At 39.7% G+C, this 24253-nt stretch overlaps 1 protein-coding gene across 2 annotated transcripts in view; it reads right to left on the reverse strand.

Moving 5' to 3' along the window:
• Positions 1-24045, reverse strand: part of cdk18 (cyclin dependent kinase 18) — a 36709-nt gene extending 12664 nt beyond the window's left edge. The window contains exons 1-2 of one of the 2 annotated variants that reach the window (XM_028405919.1): positions 23733-24045; positions 4378-4511 (exon numbers count right to left, since the gene is read on the reverse strand). In XM_028405919.1, the coding sequence (XP_028261720.1) occupies positions 4378-4511; positions 23733-23749 (151 nt within the window). In that variant the 5' untranslated portion in view covers positions 23750-24045. Of the gene's footprint in view, positions 1-4377; positions 4512-22727; positions 22754-23732 lie in introns of those variants that run through there. The other variant, XM_028405920.1, reaches the window with a different exon arrangement.
• Between the last annotated feature and the right edge of the window lie 208 nt (positions 24046-24253).

The raw sequence follows: 24253 nt of genomic DNA on the forward strand, positions 1-24253 counted from the left end.
CACTCATCACATGTGTGTCTGTGCTCATTTACTTTGGTTTTCTCATAATTAGTTGCTGCAAAAATGATTTAATCAGTGAAGTGGAGCTGACATTTCAACATCAAGTGCAGATCATTAAATCCAGCTTCAAAGTTGTAAACCTGACATCCATGTGGCTATCAGATGTATCATTTATATATTTTTTTCATAATCACCTCTCTTATCTTCTGTTAGTGGCACTTTTTGCTTTTACTTATGAAAAGTATTTTTTGCTAAGTATATTTATTTCCTCTCATCTGAATGATAAGGCTTATACCAGTGTCATATATTCCCGATATTATGCAACAGACAGCAGCATGTTAGCTTAGCTTAAATAAAGACAAAAAGCAATGAAACACCTAGAAAACAAACATGGTCAAAAAACACAGTTTTTACATTGTATACATTCAGATATATTTCCACAGCATTTTATATTTGGAGCAATGTGGTAGAAGCATCTGTTAATCTTATTTAATGTTTTTGACTTTCTGCTGTTGTCAAAGACATTTCAAGATATTTTAATGATCATTTCCTGTATCTGTGTCACCTAAAGAAAAAAATATATTATTATACAGTAACCTGATTATTCTAATAATATCTCTTTGTCCACTACCAAACAGAACCACAAATGCCAGAGCAGAACACAGACTAGCACATTTGAGTTCCAGTATGATCTGATGTTTGCACTTCCTCTAGTGCAGCTCTAAAACAAAAGTGAAAAAGCCGTAGGAGAATCATGGAGATATCTTTGGTCGTGGCTCTAAAAATCCCATAGTGTAGAAAGGCCATAACACATGCAAGAAGTCCTGTGGTCAGTGTAAACTGAAAGTGAAAATACACTACATGCAGCCTCATCATGATTAAAGAAGAAAGCCCAGCAAGGGCATCAAACTGTGAGCACAGTTCATTACAGTGCAAACATCTACAAAATGGGAAGGATGGACTTTGATCCCTGTCACACAGCACTGTACACTGTAAGTGATGTGTGCCTGGTCGGCGTCTTTTAAACGATTTGAGGCGTCAGCTGCAGCTTGATCTGCTCTTTCAATGGCCACATTACCAGTGTGGTGGACCTCTGTCTCCATTTCATCGACAGTCTCTAAGTGTGTGTATGTGTGTGTTGCAACACAAAGTGCTCCCTGTTTCCATGGGGACAATGGATAACAAGGGAAGCAGGGTCTCTGTGTTAAAGAGGTGGCCTCGGCACACACATTTATATGTATGCGCTGAGAAATTAATATTCACAGTGACCCACGGCCTCTCTCAAACTGCATACACACATCATATAAAAAGCTGTAGGAAGGTAGGAAGACAGGCCAGTACAGGGCAGAGCTGCTCCCAGATTTGGATGAGTTTAACAAGACATTTAACAGCACAGAAATGCTTTTCAAAAGGCATGCTGTCTTATTGATTGACAGTATTAATGGGTGGAGGGTTTGAAATGACAACCTGTTTGCTAGTCATTTGAATATCACAGCTACAGCGCTCCTTTGATCTCCTGATTCTAATTAGGGTCAGTAAAGGCGACAGGGATCTGAGCACACACACTCACATACGGTCCCTGATTGCTGTGTGATATGGATGGATGCCTGCTAACCATCTTGTTAGCAAAAGGACAATCCAATATGGCGCACCACATGATGAATTTGTAGTATAAAGTTTTGTGGTTTTTGTGGTTCTGTTTGGTAGTGGACAATAAAGTATAAATACAGCTGAACACTTTGTTATATTGTCTTAAGGTTGTGTATTCATACCCACACCAGCTTTTACTTTTGCAAAACTCAAATTATTGCGGTTAGGCAGATTATGCAAGGTTTGTTTACAGAAACAGGGGCTAATAATGCTATTCCTGTAAAAGCAAATGTCAGTGTGCTTTGGACAGGAGCGAGTCAATATAACTGAGATTAGAAAATCTCACCTGCTTGGTAATAAAGGTTGTGCATGTGTGTTTGGGTGCCAGAGGGTAGATAATTTGGTGAATAATAAATGCAAAGTCTCATTCCCAATCATTTAAATCAACTTGCTTGGATTTCTTTAATCATCTGCAGAGACACTTGATGGAGAAGAAGCTCAGATGTGTCACAGCGGCTTGTGCGATTTATTCACAACATTACATTAGCACTTTCATATGGGAGTTCAGCAAAACAGCTTTAAATGGAGTAATATGAAAAATGATCAAGGGAATGCTGCCTAATGTGAAATATCAGTGGTTAGTCAGACAGTCGGCACTAAACACCCCACAGGACACTCACACAGCCACGCACGCACATCTAAACCTGAGCAGAATTTTGACACCGAGGCGTACTTGCCTCAACCCATGAGACTTGGTGATTCTGAAAATGTGTATGTATGCTGTTTGTGTATGCATCCTTAGGTGATGCAAATGAGTTCATTGGGCTCTGTGATCTGAGACTGATTGACTTTCTTTGTGTTTGTCAGTTAGATCTCTCTGCTCTTGATTTTAAATGAGAGCAATGATATCATAGAATCCAATTATTTGATATGGATGGAAGTAGTTAAAATGCCCTGAAGCAATTACTACAGACAATTAAATATCTTATCTGTTTTATGACATAAATATCTAACATTAAACTCAGAGAACTAAAATAAATACAAATGAGATATTAGGATCATATTATGACTAAAGCTTTGATGGAAAAGCTATGTTGAGTGTCTTTATAGTATACAGTATAATATAATCACCAAACCATGCACTAATACACATACATATACATTATGATAAAATTAATCAATGTAATTAATTAGTTATTATTTGTAAGTATTTTGTAGTTGTAATTATATATGTTTTTGAATTAGTAAATGATGTTTACATACATATAATATATCAAGAATGTGTTAATGTGCTTTATAAAAGATTCCATGTATAAAAACTACTTTTTCAAACTGGCACATATACACATATATTTCCTACCTGCAACAGCCTGTCTAACCTGTCCCTGGATGGAAACCTGTTTCTAAGATAGGCTGGTCCTTCTGAGGCAAACAAAAGGTAAGCAGTAACAGCTATAAATGGAGTGTAAATATCAGACGGCAGCTCAGTTTGGGTCAAACACCCTGTCTCCTTTCTTTTTCATTCCCTGCTGTATTTCTTTATTTCTTTTCTTTTCTGTCTCAGACTGGTAACCTTGTCCCCGACCTACAGTAGCAGACAGTGATGCAGACTGATGGACTCTGCTCTCCGGGTGGCAGTTGAAAAAGAGCCTCCCTTAACTAAATGTTCACACAATACAGAGAAGCTTTAGTGGCCTGATTTTGATGCTGGAGTGATAACACAGAACGAGAGCTGATGTAAGTCAGGTTCAGATTTTAAAGGTGATTGAAATGACAGTTGTTTGCGTAGCTTGGACCCCTATGTTGTCAGTGTAGTCTTTTGTATAAAGGAGAAAATAGAGGACAGAAACTTGCTCTGTAATAACATGACTGACAGACAGTACCAAGGAAGGATTTTGTATTTGTTGTTAAGCCCAGAGCAGGACTGCAGGTTGTGCTCTATTATTTGACATGAGCCATTCATTCACATTTGGAGACCAAAAGACACAAGGAAATAAATTAATTAATGAATGCTTTATTGGCTATAAAAGGATTTGGTTAGCCCTTGAAAAACGTTAATCCCTGAGAGTGAGGTTGCTGTAATGGAGAGATCTCCAGGACCCAGCTGGAGTACCGAGAGACCAGTATCATGTGTTTTACAGAAACGTGGCTGCATTGACTGATACCAGACTTGAATGTGATGATCGCTGGCATCCACACAGTGCGAGCAGACCAAGACACCACTGCGACCGATAAGAAGAAAATAAGGAAGGGGCTTGCCATGCTTGTAAACAACAGGTGGTGCAACCCAGAGCATATCCATGTGTGCAGTCTCAACGTGGAGCTTATTGCAATCGGACTTCGTCCATATTATTTGCCGCAGGATTTTACAAACATTATCCATCAGCGTTTATATTCCTCCGACCGGTAAGCAGCCTTATATCATCAAACATGTTGCCCATACAGTTGGAATAATTTTGATTTCAGAATTTTGAGAATTATCATTTTGTTTTATCATTCAAGAATAAATCAAATTGTGACAACCATTTAATGAGAAGCGATAAAACATATTTTATTCCAACAGTGTATTTCTAGTTTTTAGTTGGCTTAGCTTCGTATCCATTAATATGTGGTAGGTTTATGACCAATACTACAGCCTGACTCCAGAGAGCGAGTGATGATGTTCTGGCCTCACTTTTGGGGAGGTGTCATGTCACCCATTATCTATACAGTCTATGAGCCCAGTGCATTCTGGACGCTAACGTATTACTACTCCGAACTTCACTGAAAATCTGGAAAGATTCTTACCCTGAGTGTGGCATATGTTGAGCTGGTTGATCTGCTCGGTGAACTCATTCTCCTCGATGGTCTCAGTACGAGGAACGGACAGAGAGAAACGCCTCTTAAAATTCTTCATCTTGTTCATGGTGCTGAGGAGCAGACTGTATGAAAAACAAAGCAGAGACAGAATGACTTTGCATTCTTTTCAAAGATAAGTTAAAAGGTGCATCATTTGTTTCTCATTATAACCATGTGGAAATCAAGTTTTTATTAAATTCAAAGGTATAGCATAGCATCAATATAGGAAATCAAAGTGAAAATGACACTGTCTGTAAGACAACCTGCAGAGAATGTTGTAGAGCAGTGATGGATCTTTGTGTGCAGCTTGACCAAAGACAGTCATCCGTGTCATCGGATAATGAGGCAGAAAGCAGCAGGAAAGCAGCTGATCAATATACTCTCTCCCTCAGTAGATCACACAAACACAGCCAGCCCTACTAGTTAGTGTCACTCTCCTGCTCTTTTTGTTTCAGTACTTATGTTTTTATCTTCTGTTCTGTGTGGTGCACAGCTTGGTGTCATGGGGTCTTCACAATTTCTCTACTGTAATGCTTTTTGTGAAAGTGTGTGTGTGCCTCTGCTCATTATTGCGAAATGCTGTCGTGGGCTCAATTACAGCCAGACTCCATAGACCATACAATTTATTTTTTGGCCTTGGCAGCTAGGATATTACTGGCTCAGACAAATCATCGCACACTGTCAAGATTTTAGGAGCTGCTTTAGCAGGCTACACAGAAGTACAGCCACCAGTTTCTTCCTCCATTCAGCAAGGCATCTGGACTTACAGAGTTTTCTTGAAGACGTTTTGCTGCTCCTGCAAGCAGCTTCATCAGTTCTAACTGTTTGGTGGGGAAATATGTGGGTGTATATGTGGTAAAGGACCTCAGTGGGTGGGTCTGTGTTTAGCTTTAAATGTCTCCATACTTACCTGTGTTGGTCTGTCTGTGTCTGGTGTGTGTATTGTCTGGCTAACGACTATGAGACTACAGGGGGCAGTGGTAGAAAAACCTAGTCAATATACTTACAAAAAAGGAGAAGGATTAAATTATCAAATAATAAACAGTAAGATTTACTTTTAACTTAACTGGAGGGGCCACTCCATGACTTTATGGACTCCCCAAGATACACAAAGGAGTCCCCCTCAGACCAATCGTCAGCAGCACAAACTCAGTCACATACAATGTGGCTAAGCACTTGGCTGAACTCCTGAGACCACTGGTGGGAAACACACTACACGACATCCACAACTCTCAGGACTTTGTGAACAAGGTGGAGAAGATCCGAATAGACCCAGATGACACCATGGTCTCTTTTGACGTCACCTCCCTGTTCACCTGCATTCCCACTTCAGAAGTAATAGAGATGGTAAGGAGATGCCTCACACAAGACAACACATTATAGACAGAACCGACCTCATGAAAGACCACATCTGTGACCTGCTGGACCTCTGCCTGACCACAACTTATTTTCAGTACAATGGGAACTTTTACAGACATAAGCACGGCTGTGATATAAGATTGTGGCGAACCTCTACATGGAGGAAGTGAAGAGCTGAGCCCTGGGTTCCTTTCCTGGAACTCAGGTTCGGGAGGACACCAGGGGCAACAATTTAGCCTTTTGGACTGCACAGTCTCCACATTGTTGCTCCTGTCCTCCCCAATGTGGAGGTGTAGGAAACCCACACACACGGACCAGTACATGTTTGATTCCCACCACCCACTGGAACATAAGATGGGAGTCATCAGAACCCTGCAGCACAGAGCACAAACTGTACCCACCCGCTCAGAGGGAAGAAGAAGGAGCAACAACACATGAGAAAGGCTCTGCAAACAAAAGTAAGCCAGAATGGCTGAGTGTGATGCATTAGCATCAGTTTTGTGCCTTAAACTGCACACCGATCAAATAAAAAGTATTTAAAATATAAAAACTTGGGTGATTGAGAAACTTCAAACCTCAGTTACGTCAGTTCCTTCATTGCTGAAAAAAGCATAATCACAAGGACATTTTTCTGGAAAAATGCAGCAGAAAACCACAATTTTTACAATAAAAATATGTTAGTCTACAGTCTTGGTCCAATTTTTTGATGGATTAAAAGTCTTTATTGTTGTGAAACTGTTAATCTTAAATTTGATGAATGTACGAGCTAAACTGTGTTTTCCTTTTAAGAAATCCATTGATCTGATTGGTAGAAATTCCCTTGTGATAGATGGTTTAACCAATCACCTAGCAAGCCTTTGAAAGCACCTTTCAAAGATAATTTTCCCACATTCCCACTTAGGGGAAGACAGCACTTACTTTTTAGTCAGTATAATTTTCAAGTTCTGAGTTCCGTATTTGATTCTTATCTTGATAATCACTGAGAGCTTTGCTGTAAGTAAAGGCCAACAGATATGGCACTGCAGACTAATGGCTTAGCTTGCACATGCATCACACTGTAATGGCTCAGAAAAAATAACTAGAGACAGGTGAGCAGATTCTCCTCTCATAATCTGGTCTGCCTGTTGCCAATTACATAACACTTATCAAATCTTGAATTGACAATATTTGGTATAATTGAAGCTATTTGCCATAATGGAATTATCTAATGTAAATTTGAGGTAAGAATATCTGGTATAAATCAATGTCAATTTTTTGTCAGGCAATTTCCCGGGATTAATAAATTATTTCTGAATTTGATTATGATATGAAGTTTGTATATTATTCATTGAATAATAAACAAATAAATATTTGGCAACTGTCTGATTGGATTTCTGTTTATTTGTGATGTGGCTTTTTTTCCTGAAAAAGTAGAAAGTTGTTTTTATGTAAGGATATAGCCTTTTGCTCTCACATACTATTGTAAGCTGTACAGTATGGATGTACAGCTATAATTACTTATGAGTCATGAGGCAAAAACATGGCAACATGCACCCCAGCCAGTCATTTAACGGGGGTAGTTTGGCTGTGTAAATATAATGCAGAATAAATGTGTTATCAGTATTGTCACTGATACTGATACTCTTTCCTAAAGCTGGCCATTTTATTATTATGTTGTTATTACATTATATTATTATGTTCTTCTAAAGGAAGAAATACATAGCCTATACTGTTACCTACTGTTCACATGATGCAGAATGCTCAAAATGGAATGTTACTCAAAGTTTAGCTGAGCTTACACTGTGGATCAACTCAGAAATATACTATTCTTTAATTAATGTTACACTATGCCCATTATTGCTAAATATCAAATCAGGTCATCCTTATTGCAGATTGGACTATTTCACCTCATAGAATGTGTTTGAATGGCAATAAAACACACGGTTTATTCCAATTGGCAGCAGTGGCTGGTATAGCAGGGTTGTCCAATAACCGGAAGGGTGGTGGTTCGATCCCAACCCCTCCCTAGTCACTGTTGTGTGTCCTTGGGCTCTTTGCTGGGCTGCCTTAAGCAATTTCCCCATTGTGGGACTAATAAAGGTTTCTTAATTAATTTCTTAATCATGATTGTTTCCTAACCTAAGCAGTTTTAACAACATAAATAACATAAAATACACCTTCCTTGGTGAACAAACCACAGTTATTGCCACCATCCAACTCTCTACTTTCTCATGTGGACGGAGTAAGTGAAAATCAAGGCATTGTTATATTTATTCGTAAAGATGTGTTACACAGATACACACAAACCTCAATATTAAAAACTCATATCAGATTTCAGCAGAACAGTTTCAATATCCTGTTGCACTGAAAACAATACACATATATTATGGAATCTCATTTGTCAAGTTGAAAAAATATCTAAACGCATAAAGGTGTTAAGATATGCACAGGGGCCTGAAAGGTAGAGGAGATAATGAGATAATGGAGGCATTTACAAAACCAAATATGCGTAGGCGGCTACCATAAATTGAACTGCGAGTCAGTAAAGGAAGTGAGGAAACGGCTCAAAAAGGCGATGGTGGAAGCAAATAATCCCCAGATCAGTGCAGAGAAAGGGAGGATTTCTAATTCCCGAGAGGGGAAAACCTTTAGAAATCAATCAAATTTGCTTCATGCAACTCTGCTCTGTGTGGAGAGAGAAGCACAAGAGAACAAAGTCACAGCCGCAGCACTGCTAAAAGCAGAGACACCAGCATTTTTTTTAACACACAAGTACTGCATTTACAGCTTTCAGCCTTGGCGTGTTGATTTCATCTCATTATGGCACAAAAGGTGCAGCTTTTTTCAGAGACCCTGCAGATATCTCAGCGACAATCACCAACCATCTTCATTTCACTGGTGAGAGTATAATAACACATGAACAACGAAGCCTGACAGTCAGAAGGCTGGTATTGTTAACAGAATAGGTTCCAAGTTTGGAAAGCTGTTATAATAAAAGCGATCAGATATAAATCAGATTAAAGGGTTATGCATGGAGAAAGAAAAGAGGCTTACTGTGCTGAGAGAAATCAATACAAGCTGAATAAAGTGTTGGTGTGTGTGTGGTGGATGTAACAATTCGGTGGGGTCTCAGTGGGTTCAGATCTATACTGCAAATAAAATCAGTATGTCCACTGCACTTCATACAGGAGCTGAGATGAACAAAACATACACTGTAACAAGCAGCAGTACAGTAAAACACCAACTCCAACACTAACCAAAGATCTCTTTGTGTCACAAGCCGAGCAGCGGCTCTGGATTACAAGTTAGATTTGTTGACTTCTTACAGTGCTGTTTATTATGTGGTTGACAAATGACCTTTACGCCTCTTTCCCAGTATATATAAATGATAATTTTTCACTCTTACTGCAGTAAACGGTTTGTGATTTTATAACTGTAACTGTTAGAATTGCTGCTACTTATATTATAACAGTATTTTCACTCGCTTTATTCTAAACTAACTGAGGCTCTACAAAAACAATTATGTCCATCAGTGCCTGTTATCTATTTGTTTATACACACACACACACACACACACACACATATAAATATATATAGATGTTCCTGTCTCTTTAAAGTCCTGTCTGCTGTCTGATCGGCCAGTAGTAGCTACTACATTTTAAATGCCATGTGTAAAGTCTGCGCTATTAAACTACAAGATTATGACTTCCCCAAATGTAGTGTGTGTAGATTTTGCTAATAAATACAGTAAATTCAGGACAAGAATGCAAACTCTGACTTGCTGCTATCATCCTTGTCCTCCTGTCACACCATGTTACAACAACAGCCAGGCTGACTACTCAATACTAGTCAAAACATTTCATTCAAAACTATCAATATGGCAGAAGAATAAAAGCTGCAGTCAATAAGGAACTGACCATCAGTGTCACATTAAATACATCCAATAAGTGTGGCAGACTGAAACTCTAACCACATACAGTGCCCCCCCCCCCCCCCAAGAAGGTCAAATCAATTTTTTTCCTTTTATTTTCTATGTAGTGCCAGATCATAACATAAAGGTAGGGTAGGAGATTTTGAAAACTCAGTGAGAGTCAGCCAGATTTTGAAAAACACACGCCCCTTTCTCTCGGAGTTCACCCCAAAGCCACGCCTCCCAACCAGTCTGTGACTTTGGCCATCATGCACGTACCTCTCTGGTGTCACAGAGCAGGAAGAGAGTGACAACCAGCCAACTATACACGCAGGGGCGCCTCACAGGATTGGCTGATGTTTTAGCGTTTTATAGCTTCCACAGATGATTAATATTCTTCGTTTTAAAGTGAAACTGCCGAAGTTCTGTCATGCGTTTAACACTTTGCCACAGCTGTCAGCGCACAGCGGCCCGATGCCGTACATACAGACAGACACGTGCGCGCATTTGATAGACTGAACTCCATTCACTACACTAAGCTAAGCTTATAGTAGTCAGACACCAAAAACACATTTTTAGACACTGTGGCTGTAAAATGATCATGTCAAAAATGCTGCGCGACTATGCTGAAATGTACGGTAAAGTACACAGAAACTCCATGGCGCATTCAGATGTTACCGCGGTGCTGCCAGCCGACATATTTCATCGTCATCTGCTCTTAAAAGTTCTTGCCCGACTTTCAGAACTCTGGGATTTGCTACTTTAACTTTTACTTTAACTCTAATGGTTTCCTTCTGTAAACATCATTAATCTTTACATCATCTGTGCTGCTCTGCACTGTGTGTGTTTCAACATACAACCAGCACACACTCAAAGTAGACATGGACACACAGAGAGGTTATAAAAGTAGATACTGAGCCAGTGAGCTCCAATTTATATTATTATTTATGAAAAAATGTGGCCCTTTGATTTTATTATAGAAGTCTATGTGGCCCTCGCAAAAAAATAATTGCCCACCCCTGGTTTATCATGACAATATTTTAATTTATACAAGTCAAATGAATCTGCCTATGCAGTCATGGTTAAACACGTGTATATCTATTATGTCCACGACAATCAAGAACCAGACCTAAAACTGTGACACAGAAGCACACCAAAGAGGCATCAACTGTCTACTTCTGTCTGTCTGTCTTTTGCTGTGAACACAGGACACCATCAGATGCTACATATATAAGTGACATGTTACTATTAGATATAGCTCTCACCCCACTGGCAGATCTGCATGGTAGCACTTCATGTTTCATCATTTTTAATCATCTGAATAAAACATCAGGCAGCTGTGGCTCATGTGGCTAATGTAATTAAGAACATGCAGAAACACAGGGCACAACTTCAGAGATGATAATGCTGAAGTTCACCTTGTAGTGTCTTGTGTTGCTGTACAACATGTGAGAAAAAAGCCACAACCTTCTCTGTATTTGGTAATAAGGAAACACGTTCTACTTAGATGAACAGGCAAGTATGGAAGACTGATGGTAAGAGGCACAGTCACAGGTACTTGGCCTTTTGTTGCCACTGCAAGGAAAAGACTGATGGTCTGTACAGCAGAAAGAGGAAGGATGTGATATGCTGTGATGTGGAGGTGTTCTTTTATACTGACACTTGGGACTAACACATACAGGATCTTAACACTGATGATGACTGACCTGAGACGAAGATTTTAAAACAAGAAAAACATAGTAGTATCGACCTCAAGATGATGAAACACACAGATTCAGCAATCTAAATCATAATCACAATATTATTCCTAATAATCCCAGTTTACATACAGACAATGCCGAGAACACCACAGACATGACAGGGAGAGGCACACACTCAGCATTCAGACAGCCATCACAATGTGTGAACTGTAGGGTGTGTTTAGGCCTGGTTAAGAGGTTAGGAAAAGCTAATTTTATTCAGTTTAGAAAATAAAATAAAGGACAGGTGGTGGTAAGAGTTCACTGAACACACCAACACTAATGTGCTCAGGATTGGCTGCCTCTGTGCTAGTCAGCTCTTCAGCCATCAGCAGAATCACCAAAGAGTCATCATGGCTGCCTCAAGCAGCAACTGAGACCACTTTCATTATGTTGTGTTGTGCTATTATGTGAGCAATAAAATGCAGCTCTCTCTTAAGATGGAAAGTAGTTTCTACCTATAACAGTGCCAACAGAGATGTAGCAATACAGCTGTGTTTCTGTCTGTACCAGGCGACAAAGGTGTGCCTTCATCGGCCCGAAACAAAGCACACCAGTCTGGCTGAATGTCAGCTTCTCCAAACTTCCTCTAAGCAGGATGATCTGGGGAACTCTCTCCCTGGTCATCAGTAGGATAGCCCTGCCTTAAGAGCCTGGTCCTGCTCAAGGTTCCTTCTTGTTATAAGTGTTATAAGAGTTTTTGTCCTTCTTCCTGCACTGCACATGGGTAAACAAACTGCAAACATCTTTCTATGTGTAAATAAAATTGTCTGTATATAAAAAAAATTAAGCATCTGTACTTTAAAATGTGCAAATCCTTGAAAATCAGCACCATGTCCTTTGCCATCCAGCCAGAAATGGAGAGCACACAATTGTCTGCTGTGTCCACACCAATCCACCTCAGTGTGTGTACCCAGCAGGTAAGGACACAGTCTGACTGAGAGCTGTTCTCTATTCACTCTGCTCTCTCATCTGCCCTCTTCAACAGCCTAATTACACGGGTCGTGAGTTAGAAAGTTCTTGATTGCCGTGGACATAATATGTGCAACTGTGTGTGTGCAATCCATTTATCTTCCAGACAACAGACTCTCTCTCTCTTGTGTTAAGGTCTGGATCCTTGCAGCCAATCCTCGATCAAAGGGAGGAAGCTGGTCTTTGCTGATTGTGACACTGTCTGATAACACACACACACGCACAAACACTCAAGCTCACACAAGTGCATCTGCTCAAAGCAAGGTGCCAGCAAATCTGTTTTCCAGGGGCTGTGATCCTGCATGGACACAAACATACTTCATTTTTCTACGGCACCCACTCTCCTCTTTTAAACTCCCATTGATCTATTTGTCTTTCTAGATCCCCCCACCTCTTCATATCTTTTATGTTTGCTGTCTCAGAATTGCCACATGTTGCAATACAAAAATCTGGTCATTCATAAGCCAGTTTCTGTAATGTTACAGATGGGACCTGCAAATCATTTCATGTGTTTAATGAAATTGTTTGCCAGTCCCATCTCTAAACGATGAAATGTGCAACAAGCCTGTGGCCACTGCTGTGGAGTGCTTAAAACACAATTCCACACAAAAAGTATCAAGCAGGACTACAACACAGTACTAAGGTCATGTTTTCAAGAATAACACAGAAGATTCAACTCCATCCTTATTCTGAAATCACCTCCTCTAAAAATCAATTCTATGGTAAAAGGGGGCTGTATCAGTTGGACCTGCACATGTCCATCCTTCAAAGCTGTGTTTTCAGAGTTAGTGTTAGTATAAGCATTAATTGTTTGGTTGATATGTTCTGTGCTTCCTCACAAAAACAGACATTTGGCTCAGAGTTCCTGAGACTTGTGAGGTCGCAGATTTTGTGACAGCATGCTTTGTTGTCAACATTGGCTGTGTTTACATGCACACAACAAACCAAGATACTGGGAGGAATCAGGTTAGGCAGGAAATTTGTTTGTTTATATTAACTGTACAGATCTGGTAAGATCAACATAATTTTTTAGGAAAAATTGCTAATCCAGGCAATGACTACAGAACTAAGCTAGATAGGACCATTCTACAGCAACTCTAACGCAACAGACTCTCTCTTTACTATAACAAAAGCATTTAATTCTCATAATTATAGTTTATTTCTTTTAGATTTATGAAGAGGGAGTCAAAAGTTACAATAAAGTAATAATAACTAAGGTACAAACTGTCTGCTAACTAGGTTGTTGCTTAAGGAATGACGATCTTGAATTACATCTATGCACACATGCACTATAATTTAAAATAAAATGCTGAAAACCATGCAAGAGTAAGAAGAACTCTTTGACAGTTGTAGTGGTTGGAATCCCAATAATCATTGTACATACAATACTTTAATACCTTTAAGTAGAGCCACTCTTTAGAAATCACATGACTAAAGTCTTAAATATTCATGAATCAAGGTATAAAATGATAATGAAAAATCAAGAGGAGGGATGTAACGACCCTGTTTGTTATTCCTTTACAGATTTTGGTAAATTGTTGACAGCAGCCTAGTTTGCTGAATGACTTGTAAATACACAGATTAACTTTAGTCCACACACAGAACAACAGAATATTGTCCTTTTGGTCAGTGCTCACTTCCACTGGAGCTTTTGTAATGCCTTTGAGAGGACGAAGAGTACTGTGTTTGATTCAGAAAAAAAGCCATATGCCAGTGGTTCAGTGACCCATGTGAGATCAGGCTAAATTAATACATACATCTCCCTTCATGTGTGCTCATTTAGAATGGGGCCAGCTGATGGAAAGGATGTGAAGCTTGTTTAGATGGGCTTCATGGTTTTATGCAGGTCAGTGGACACAGTCATCAGAAATTATGACACACATTCAACAGTCCAAAGGCATATAGAGCGCACAGCACAAGCATGGAGATACACAACTGTGACTCACACTGGGTGATGAGTTCACACGCGCTCAGATATAAAACCTGAGGCAAATATTTTCTTTCGTTTTTTTCCTCTGACCAGGCCGGTGAAAAAGCTCTGGCACAGTTTCAGAGACAAACCATTAGGCTAACTGAAACCACAGCTTTGACAACCACTGTGTTTGTCCAGTGAATGTGGCAGCTTCCTGTACCTGACAGCCAGACAGGCTGCCAATGCAAGCTGTGATCTCTGAGGGGGTCAAGAGGAGGGAGGGGGGTGAGTTGCCCAGCAAGTAAATGATAAAAAGTTAGGCAATTTACAGTGAGCATGCAGGCTCGGTGCAAAAATCTGTCAAAAATTAAATATTTTGAATTTTTCACAAGTACAGGGGTACTACAAGGCTTTTATAGACTCTGTGTCAGACTTTGAGCTGCGTCCCACTGATGTTGTCCCTAAACATATGACACTTATGCTACCAATTTCATATCCTATAAATGATGCCAACGCTAAACTTTTTTTAGCATCCTTCAAAATAAAAGACTGTGCTTCCAGCTCTATACAAGGAAGATTAACTGTTGTGAACTCCTCATAGGTAATCCACTCAAGAATACAGAAAGGGTTAACTCTTTTCTTCACTTTCCTGATACCTGGCTTCTGTTGTGTGTGCATGCGTGTTAAAGTGTGTGTATGATAGAAAGCAATAGAAGAAAAGCACATGGCTGCCTGAGTCCTGTGTGTGTGTGGGATGTGTGATGGGTTATATTCTATTGACCTTGGGCCTGGGGTTACATTACTGAGTGCTCCAGTGCTTCATATGCACTGAAACACACACACTCACCCGTAAAAGGGCGATGAATGGTGGTGCTTCAGAAACCAGCATTACAGTTTAACAGCTGGTGTTTTAAGTCTGTAATGCAGCTAATCCAATTTTTGTTGTCATGCTGTCATATTGCAACAACAATGCACAATTAGTGCTCTAGACTAACTTTTTGTTAGCTGTCTTAATTTAACATCTATCTTAACAAAAATGTTCCTTTCACCTTCTCTTATCATCCACTCTGTTTTTTTGTTTAACAGGCCTAGCAGGGCCGTAGCCAAAGTTTTAGAAATACTGAGGTCCAAAAATGGATCTCCAATACAGGAAATATGAACAGGGTAAATAATCACATATCATCATAAAATGAACTGAGGATTACTCTATCACAATGAGCTCTCCTCTCGGGCCATGTGGACAAGCTGCCCTCTGACACACACACATACACACACACATCTAAAGCAAAATGGAATGTGACTATTATAGATTGAAAATGAGTGATATTTCATCGTGATTAATCGAAATTAATCCACAGCAACCCTGTGATTAATCTGGTTAAAATTTGACAATCCTGATTTGACAATGAAAATCGTTTGACAGCACTAATAAAATGTGTTCACCAGTTTAATTGTAACATTTTAACGTAACATTTATATTTTTAAAAAATTGCGATTAACTATATGAATATATGAGTTAGTCAGCAATGTCCGAGCCAAAACAAACTGTTCTTGCCACCTAAGAAACAAACATATTTTCTCTGTTCTATGTAACAAGCTGTAGCCAACAGCATTCAGCTCTCTGAGCAACAGGTGTTCTTCTTCTTCTTATGGATTTCCAGCAGACAGTCTCGGACTGACTGCAGCAGACACATTTTCAAACATACACACACAGAGGGGTTCCCGCCCTTTACTATCTCTGATTGGTTTAGACATAATGTGTGTCTCTCCTTGAACCACAGGGAGACTTCTAGAGTCACAGAGAGTTTTTTTCCTTCAAATGGCTGGTCACACCATTGAGAAATTAGGTTGCATTTGCAACCAAATTGGTTGCCCACTCTAGAGCCCTGACAATATAACTGAGACAGTACACATCTTTGTAGCAGTGATGTGTGCAGAGCTAAATAAATGCATCCATATCTGTATATCATGCTAGTAAACAAGATGAAAATGAAGGTTTTGCTCTACAGCACTTGTATCACTGATTGTCACAAACTGAGCTTTATTGCAAACAAAATAGCACAGGACAAAGCACAAATGCACTACATCACCATTTCCTGTACAGTGATGCCAAAAGACTTCCTTTGGTAAGAAGCACTTGCCAAAACGTAGCACTACTTTTTTGCTTTGGTCACCACCAACTTCCCTGTTCCACCTAATAATTGAGATTATTTTTTATTTATCTTCACAAATTGTTTGGATTGAAATTGAATAAAAGATGAAACGTGATTATAAATATAATTTCATCATCATTATTTTTTTAAATACCTGCAGGCAGGTTTGGTGGCTTCAGAGACATTCTTGTAGCTTGGTAACATCACAATCCAATTATATCCTACAAACAAAGCTCAGACTATCCTTTTAGCAGTCTGACCAGTTTTGATCTCCTCCATGTGGCACAGAGCAGTTTCACCATGTGTTTAATGGCCATGTTACACAGACTTGCTTTAAACCCTTTCTGTGATAAGAGCGATTGCCTTAAGAAAAAACCCAGAGGGTTTTCCCTCTCATGCCCTGCAGTGATGATCAACTCTCCCAGACACGTCTCTGTGCAGCGTTGTGATGAAAAAAGAGTAAAGCCTTAACAGAGTAACCTACTCAAGGCTTGTGCTTGAATCAGTTATGAAAAATCTGCATTCTCTCACTTGACATCTGTATGAAATCTTACACAGTACATATTGTTAAAAATATGATGTCACATTCTTGCCTCCTCATAGGCTGCAGCTGTTATGGATGACCATTTGTTTCCTCTTTTCACATCTTTTTTTTATCCAGGCCTGGCTAGACAACAATTAGCGTTCATTCTCTGCTATATGCCTATACATCAGACTTCCTCAGTTTCTCTGTGTGACTGCACTGTCTTCTTCTTCACTCTATTTATCTGCCAACGTCCTTCACACTTCATCATCCAATTCACGCCTGCTCAGATGTTTGCTCTTAAAAAAAGTGCTATTAATGAAGGTGCAGCAGGACCAGCAATACTTCTGACAGGCACAATATATTCTTTTGTGTTTCTCTGTAAACATGTCACCCCCCTGTCTCCTTATAAACAGTAGGCCTACTGTAGTCAGGAACCGTAAGCGAAAAACAACAGTACTGAGGCGGCCATCCAACTTGTGTATTGTAGCCTCACACCAGGCTGTACAAGGCGCCACACATGTCACGAAGGCGCTAAATAGAATAACATCACAGTAAGTCATCAGTTTATGGTGATTTTTAGTACCAAATATTAGTACTCCAAATAGATCCTAATATTTACCCTGCCTATATACCATCCAGCAAAGTCATGGGTCTGACCTCTTACTGTGTTTTTTTCTTACATTTTTTGTTTTGGCACTTGCTGCTCTGGAGCATTCAGGTGTGTGTTAACACAATGACAAGAGTGAAAGACAAGCAACAAGCAAGAGAAGCAACTGTCGCTGCACATCAATCTAGAAAGGCTTATAAAACCATTACTAAAGTATTTGGAATTCAATCAGTAAATTCACCACAATATCAGCATTTTACAACATTTCAGCAGCAACACCTCATACCCACTGCCAAGCAAAGCGATGGAGGGCTAATGATTTGAGCAATTTTTGCAGTCACAGAACCTGGGCAAGTTGTACTGATTTGATCAAACCATAAGACTTGAACAGCATATTCTAGAGGCAAATGTGAGGCCACCTGTCAGACAGTTAAAGCTTGGTGGTAATTGTGTCATGCAACAGGACAATGATCCAAAACACAGCAGCACATCTACATCAGAGTGGCTGAAAAATAAAATAATCAAGGTTTTGAAGTGACCTACTTAAAGTCTAGACCTTAAACAAATTGAAATGCTTGAGGAAGGTAAAATGACCAAAAAAACTCAATGCTGTGAAACAATGTTGTGAAGAAGAATGGGCTAAGATTCCTCCACAATTTTATATTACGTGTGTTGGGAAAAACGTTTCTGTGGTCAAAATACACCAACACCTTACCTACAGCTTATGAATTCATAACTGAAGCGCATTTAGGGTCATTTTCAGTCATACATGGCTCCTAATTAAGGTTTGTACAGGTCTCCCGCAAAGTAAACTTATTCTTAACAAATGTGAAGAGTCAACACCAAAGTTTTCCAAGTTGGGGAGAATAAAATAGATACTCACTATGAATATACATTTAGCAAGAAACAGTGTCTGGTGGTTTAATGATCTAATGGCTTTATTTAATGAACACAGCCATAAAATATTAGCATCAACAGGGATCTATAAATAGAACCATACCGGCACAGGTCGGTGTAGATTCAACTTGTGTTTGCTGTATCCAGGCATTCTGCAACCCAAGGTGGCTTTTCTTATGAACGGGTGTATTGCACAAAGACAGCAGACTGAAAATGTGTCTGCAGTCTCACCAGGTTTTGTTTTCATCTGAAATTGCAAGGATTTACAAAAAAGGCACCTGGAAGCCTGAACCTTCCTACTACATGTTCAGGCTGTCAAATATTAACAGGGTGAAAGTGGACCAATCCATTTTCCAAATAAAGAAAAAGAGCAGACTGTTTGACTGTGAGATAAGGCGTAGCTTTACTCATGCAGTACCTGAACCTGGCAGAGTGCAACTTACCACACAACACACTATACACTGACATCAGATTGACATCAGAGGTTTAGATCTTAATGATAAGATATGTCACCATGTGATGCAAGGCATGTCAGAAATTAAAAATATCTCTTCTGATGCTTTTAACTGCCTACAACTAAAGCCATGGGGTGAAGAAACAAAAAGAGAGAAATACCGTAGAAAGAAAACCCAAGAAGAAGAATAAGGAGATGAAAGAGGGTGAAAATTGCTGAGGGGATAGTCATCATCCTCAGACAGTCGTTTGTTGTGACTGAAAGCATGAAATTACACCAGCGAGGGCAGTAGGACACCAGATTGTGAAACTTCCTGCTGACAGAACAGATACATAAGCTACTGAAAGGTCAAGCAGCATTTTCTGAGCTGAAGTGTTTCCATATTGCTTCCACACTGAACTCATAGAACGTTTGCATGACTAGTAGGTGTCTTGTTTGACAACAAACTTTGCAAAGTGACTCATAGGAAAGATGTACACCTCATCATCAGCAATGTCATCACAGTATTTCTCAGAACCACTTTCTATTTAATAATGTCTTCAAAATAGAACTGTGTTGTTTTTGCTAAAATGGATAGATTTTGTATAATCATTGCACTCAAAAGGTGAAGCTGAAGTACGTGTTGATAGGGTTACCTTGCTGAAGTGCACTCTATGTATTAGCATTTTAATCCACTCTAAAATTTCACCAGCAACTAATGGTACTTGGCCTTGCCAACATGGCTATATACAATTTTGCCTATGCCTAGGCCTAGTTTTATCTTGTTGTGATAAAAAAGTTAAAAGACAAGAGCATTTAGCACAAGACTAGACTTATCTATAGTGCTGTAATTTGTGGTGCTGTAATTACAGAGGTTCTCTGTGATCTTAACCCTGTGCTAATCTGTGCAATGTCTATAATTTGTAAAGTAAAAAAAAACACTGTCAAACTATAGTTATATAATTCCTCCTCATGACCGATTCTGTGCAAACAGAATTAGTACATTAAACAATTTACTTATTTAACATCTTATATTTTCAAAGTAAGACATTTTTTGACCTTTCTGTTTATATTATTGGATAAAAGTTTGTCAAATTCTCAAAAAGTTTAGCTAAATAACCCAATCAGTTTTTCATTAAAACATTTTTAGGCACATATTTAAATATCCACATGTAAAGAAACCTTCTTGCCAACTGCAAAGGTTTGGCTTTTAAGAATGAGATAGCAAATAGAGTGTTCTTTGTGTGTGTTTATGTGTGTGATTATTCTTGTGTATTGGTACTCCTCCCTTTTGGCTTATGGTCCTGTTTTTGACAGGAGCCACTCTGTGACTCACAGCTTACCTCACACCACTTGCACACAACACATGATACATTTCCCAAGGTGGCTGTTGCCTGTGTCAGCGTGCAAGCCAGCATCTAATAAGCCATCACAGCTGCAGCACTAGACGAACAACTTGTGAAAAAAAACCTCTGTAATTATGAAGCGCACACGATGAACTCAAAGTGGACACACTGTCCACTCTCCTGCTCAAAGAAGCAAACAAATCCCTTTGATCAGCCAATCATCAAAAGGATTCTCTTCACTATACAGCGACAGTCACAACATGCATTTTCCAGTGGCAAAACACGTATTAATACAACACTGGCTGCTTCAGATTTAACTTTAAATTAGCTGGATAGCTTGGGTGTGAATGCACCGCCGGCCCACCTCTGAGATGCTTTTAAAGCATTCTGAATGTGAGGAGAAAGCATGCCCAGCAACACTCCTGGTCCTCCGGGGCTCTTTTTTTAAGTAATTTAATGTGACTTTGGCAGCAGCAGTGGGTGCACAGGAGGGAGAATGTGGCTGCTGCTTCTGCACAAAAAGACAGAATCTGACCAATAATTGAGCACTGAGGCTCATTTTTTTATTTTATTGAATAACGGCAGCCAGATTTTTATTAAGGGTCTGACCCATGCTAAGTGAACCTTTGAACTTAGACTATTTTGTTGCATGTTTCTACAATGTGAATTTATTGAAGTGAACTTTATCAAAGTTCTGGCATATTTATTTTACACAACATTAGTTGTAGGATTTGTAGGATTTTTAAGGTGTTATGTCTGCTGTGCGACCACTGGTAGTGCTATGGAGTCGTTTTTTGTGTGTGTTTTTTATGGCTGGGTTATGAGGATGCTTGTGATGCGACACACATTCCTGTCACTGGTTATATACTAGTCTGCTAATTTACAGTTGTTTGTTGTACAGCACAAGATAGTGCTGACAATTGTAAGTAAATACAGGTTTTGCATTTTACTTTGGATTTTTTTCATTCTATTCAACTAAAACTATTGGCCAATGCGAACACAGTGACGATATGTTTTGGCTCTATATCTGACGTCAGTGTTTAGGAAACAGGTTCCTATGTAGACACATCAAAGGTGTGGAGTCTCATTTTGTGGACATGATGGATCTATTTTCAAAGAAGATACATGTTTGCTGAAGCATTTAACCTTTCAGTGAGAGCGCGCCGGTGCTGTGTGAAATGCAAACTGTGTTCCATTTGGCCAAATGTTTGTTCGTCTCTGAGTGGTGTGTAGTGCCGGTGCCAGGGCTGTTGTTGAATATGGTATGGTCTATCTTCAACATTATCATGGCTGAGTGGGCCCAGGACTGTGTGATGAATCAGAGACTCGATAATAAGCTGCTTATGTAAACATTACTACTGTGCCTCCGCTTAGGCACAGAGATGCTATTATGGACTTCAAATTGTAGTAAAAACCTTCGTCTGAGGCAAAGCTCACTACTAAAAAATTTAACTGTTATTATTATGTGACACAGGCAGCTGCTGGTGTCAGGATGTTGTCTGGAATATCATGACCAGAAAGAAAATGTAAAAATGCAAATCTAGGAAAAACAAAGGCAGCACAAAAGGAGCGAATTTAGTGTTCAGTTAACCAAACCATCACCTCTTAGTCACTGTTGCTACAAACGTCAGGCTTTGTATGTTAGCTTGCACAGATTCTGTTTAAGAAGGGCAGATTTATTATGCCAATAATAAATGCCTGATAAAAGTAGGCAAATACATTCAACAATGGCAACTACTACATTGTCTTTTTATGACCTCTAGCTTGCAGCTGTCTATGCAACTTCCTGATTTGTCATTTTAAAATAAGAACCATATAAAATCCTCTTTAACAGCTCCTAACACAACCGAACACCTTGCTATAAAATACGCAACCTCAGCAGCGGCTCATGTATGAACAAGACATGAAAATATGACCTGACCAACAAAGAAAATTGGATGAAAATAAACCACTAAAATTTACTCAAAATCTGTTTCTGAAAACACTTCCTATCTCTTAGAACCCCACTGCTATGCTACCAGAATTACATGGACAATAAAGGGGAAGCATGGAAAAGACTGATTCAGTGATTTATTGGGTACAGTTGTGTTGTGTGTGTTTTGGGTTTAGATTTGGGGCTTGCATGGAGCCGGCTGGGAATGGGTACAAAAGCAGTGTATCCAATTGGGTGCATTAACCTGGCAAATCTGTTGGGTCAAAACAGGCTGCATGCCAGACATTGCCAAAGGGCAACATTAACCTTGCAAAACAGCTGCATGACAATATACCTTCATGATCCATCTTGCCATGCATCAAACTATCAGACTGTACTCTGGTGTGAGATTTCCCACACCAGAGTACAGCACTATGTTATCACTGTACCCACTAAGTTAGTCATCCATTGTGTTGAATATTAGAGTGCCCAATGCATGCTGTTTTGCTATAATCACAAATTTTAAGCTTGACTGACAAGTCGGACTTACTTACAGTTGCTATGCTATGACAAGATGATTCTGTAGAGAAGAGGGGTTGTCAAAAGGTCAATTTAAACAATTTTCATAGAATGTCATTGTTGCATTAAAATGTCCATTATCTGCTTGTTTTAATATGAAAGAACAAAAAACTGATTTGATACCTCTGTTTCAATTTTACACATTTCTTCAGACTTACTGGTTTGCTGAATATGTAACACTTTAAGTAGAAGTGTAACTTGTCACTGATATATTTTTGTGATAAAACCAGGCAGCAGAAAAAACTGCATGATTCAACAAAGTATGACAGTGATGTGGAAAAAGGAAGCTGGTTAGTACACTCACACAAACACACACACACACACACACACACCAGGTACTCAATAACACCCACAGGCCCTCATAAGTAAACAGTGCTGTGTGTATAGTGATTCTGTGAATTTGAGTGATTACTATCCCTTGTGTCAGGTTACACATTAGTACTAATGCAAAAGGCTCATCAGAGAGGAGAGAGGTGGGTAAGTGAGTGGGTGGATGGGTGCAGGCAGGAAGGGAGTTTCAGGTGTCCTAACTGGAAAGGCATCAGTTACTGTAGACACATATAAAAGTTTTTGAAAAATGCTGCCTCACCTGTCCTCATATCAGCGTCTAGTGCACTTACAACACATTATGTAATGCCTGATCTTATTATGGATAAACAACGTCTAAGTGTGACCTTCCAGTAGAGCGACCTGCCTAGTAAGAACCAGTCTCTGTTTTGCAACACATTTAAAGTTGGCTATGTTACACTATGATGTAACCTCTGCCTATTATTAAATAAAAAACTATTAAAAATCAACCTAAAGATGAAGTTTCAAGTCAAAAGAAGTAACAACCAGTGTGGCCAATTAGTGGAATGAGGTGTCCTAAAAAGGTAATCCTCAAAGTATTTACCTCTGCCTCCCCTGACCTTGTGACCCGTACTATATTGTATGTAATAAAACTGTGAATGAATGTGTCTGCAGCAGAGCTATTTACTCACAGAAGAGCAGAGGTCATCTACACACAGGATGCTGGGAGTGGGAGGTGAGGTTGTGGGTGAGGGGGGGTCTGAGCAGCCTCCTGTCTCTCCGCTCAGATTTCCCTCGCCTTCCCAGGTGTCACTCACAGCAAAGATAATCCAAAAGATGCAGGCACCTCTGTCACAGTGACAGACAGACGGCTTGGCTTCTGTTCAGGAGTCCGCCTGACAGCTCGCCTTTCCACCCTCCCTCTGTCCTCTGTAGACACGCAGAGCGCAGCCTCACTGGTCAGATAACAGGAAAGTCTAAATAAAGAACAGAGAAATACAGTGGAGATAGCTCTGGAGAGGAGAAACTGCTGCTCAGGAGGGTTTTATAATCAAACTGCAGCTCCTCCCCCACCAATCTCTGACTTGGGCCCTCCTTTCGTTGATATGGCAACAGCCAATTATGGCTCGGCATTGCACAAGCCTCCTCCTCCTCTCCTCCTCCTCCTCCTCCTCCTCCTGAGGCAGCCTGTGGTGTTGACAGGATTGACACA

This window comes from Parambassis ranga, chromosome 5 (assembly GCF_900634625.1).
Source record: "Parambassis ranga chromosome 5, fParRan2.1, whole genome shotgun sequence".
In the NCBI taxonomy this organism is placed as follows: domain Eukaryota; kingdom Metazoa; phylum Chordata; class Actinopteri; family Ambassidae; genus Parambassis; species Parambassis ranga.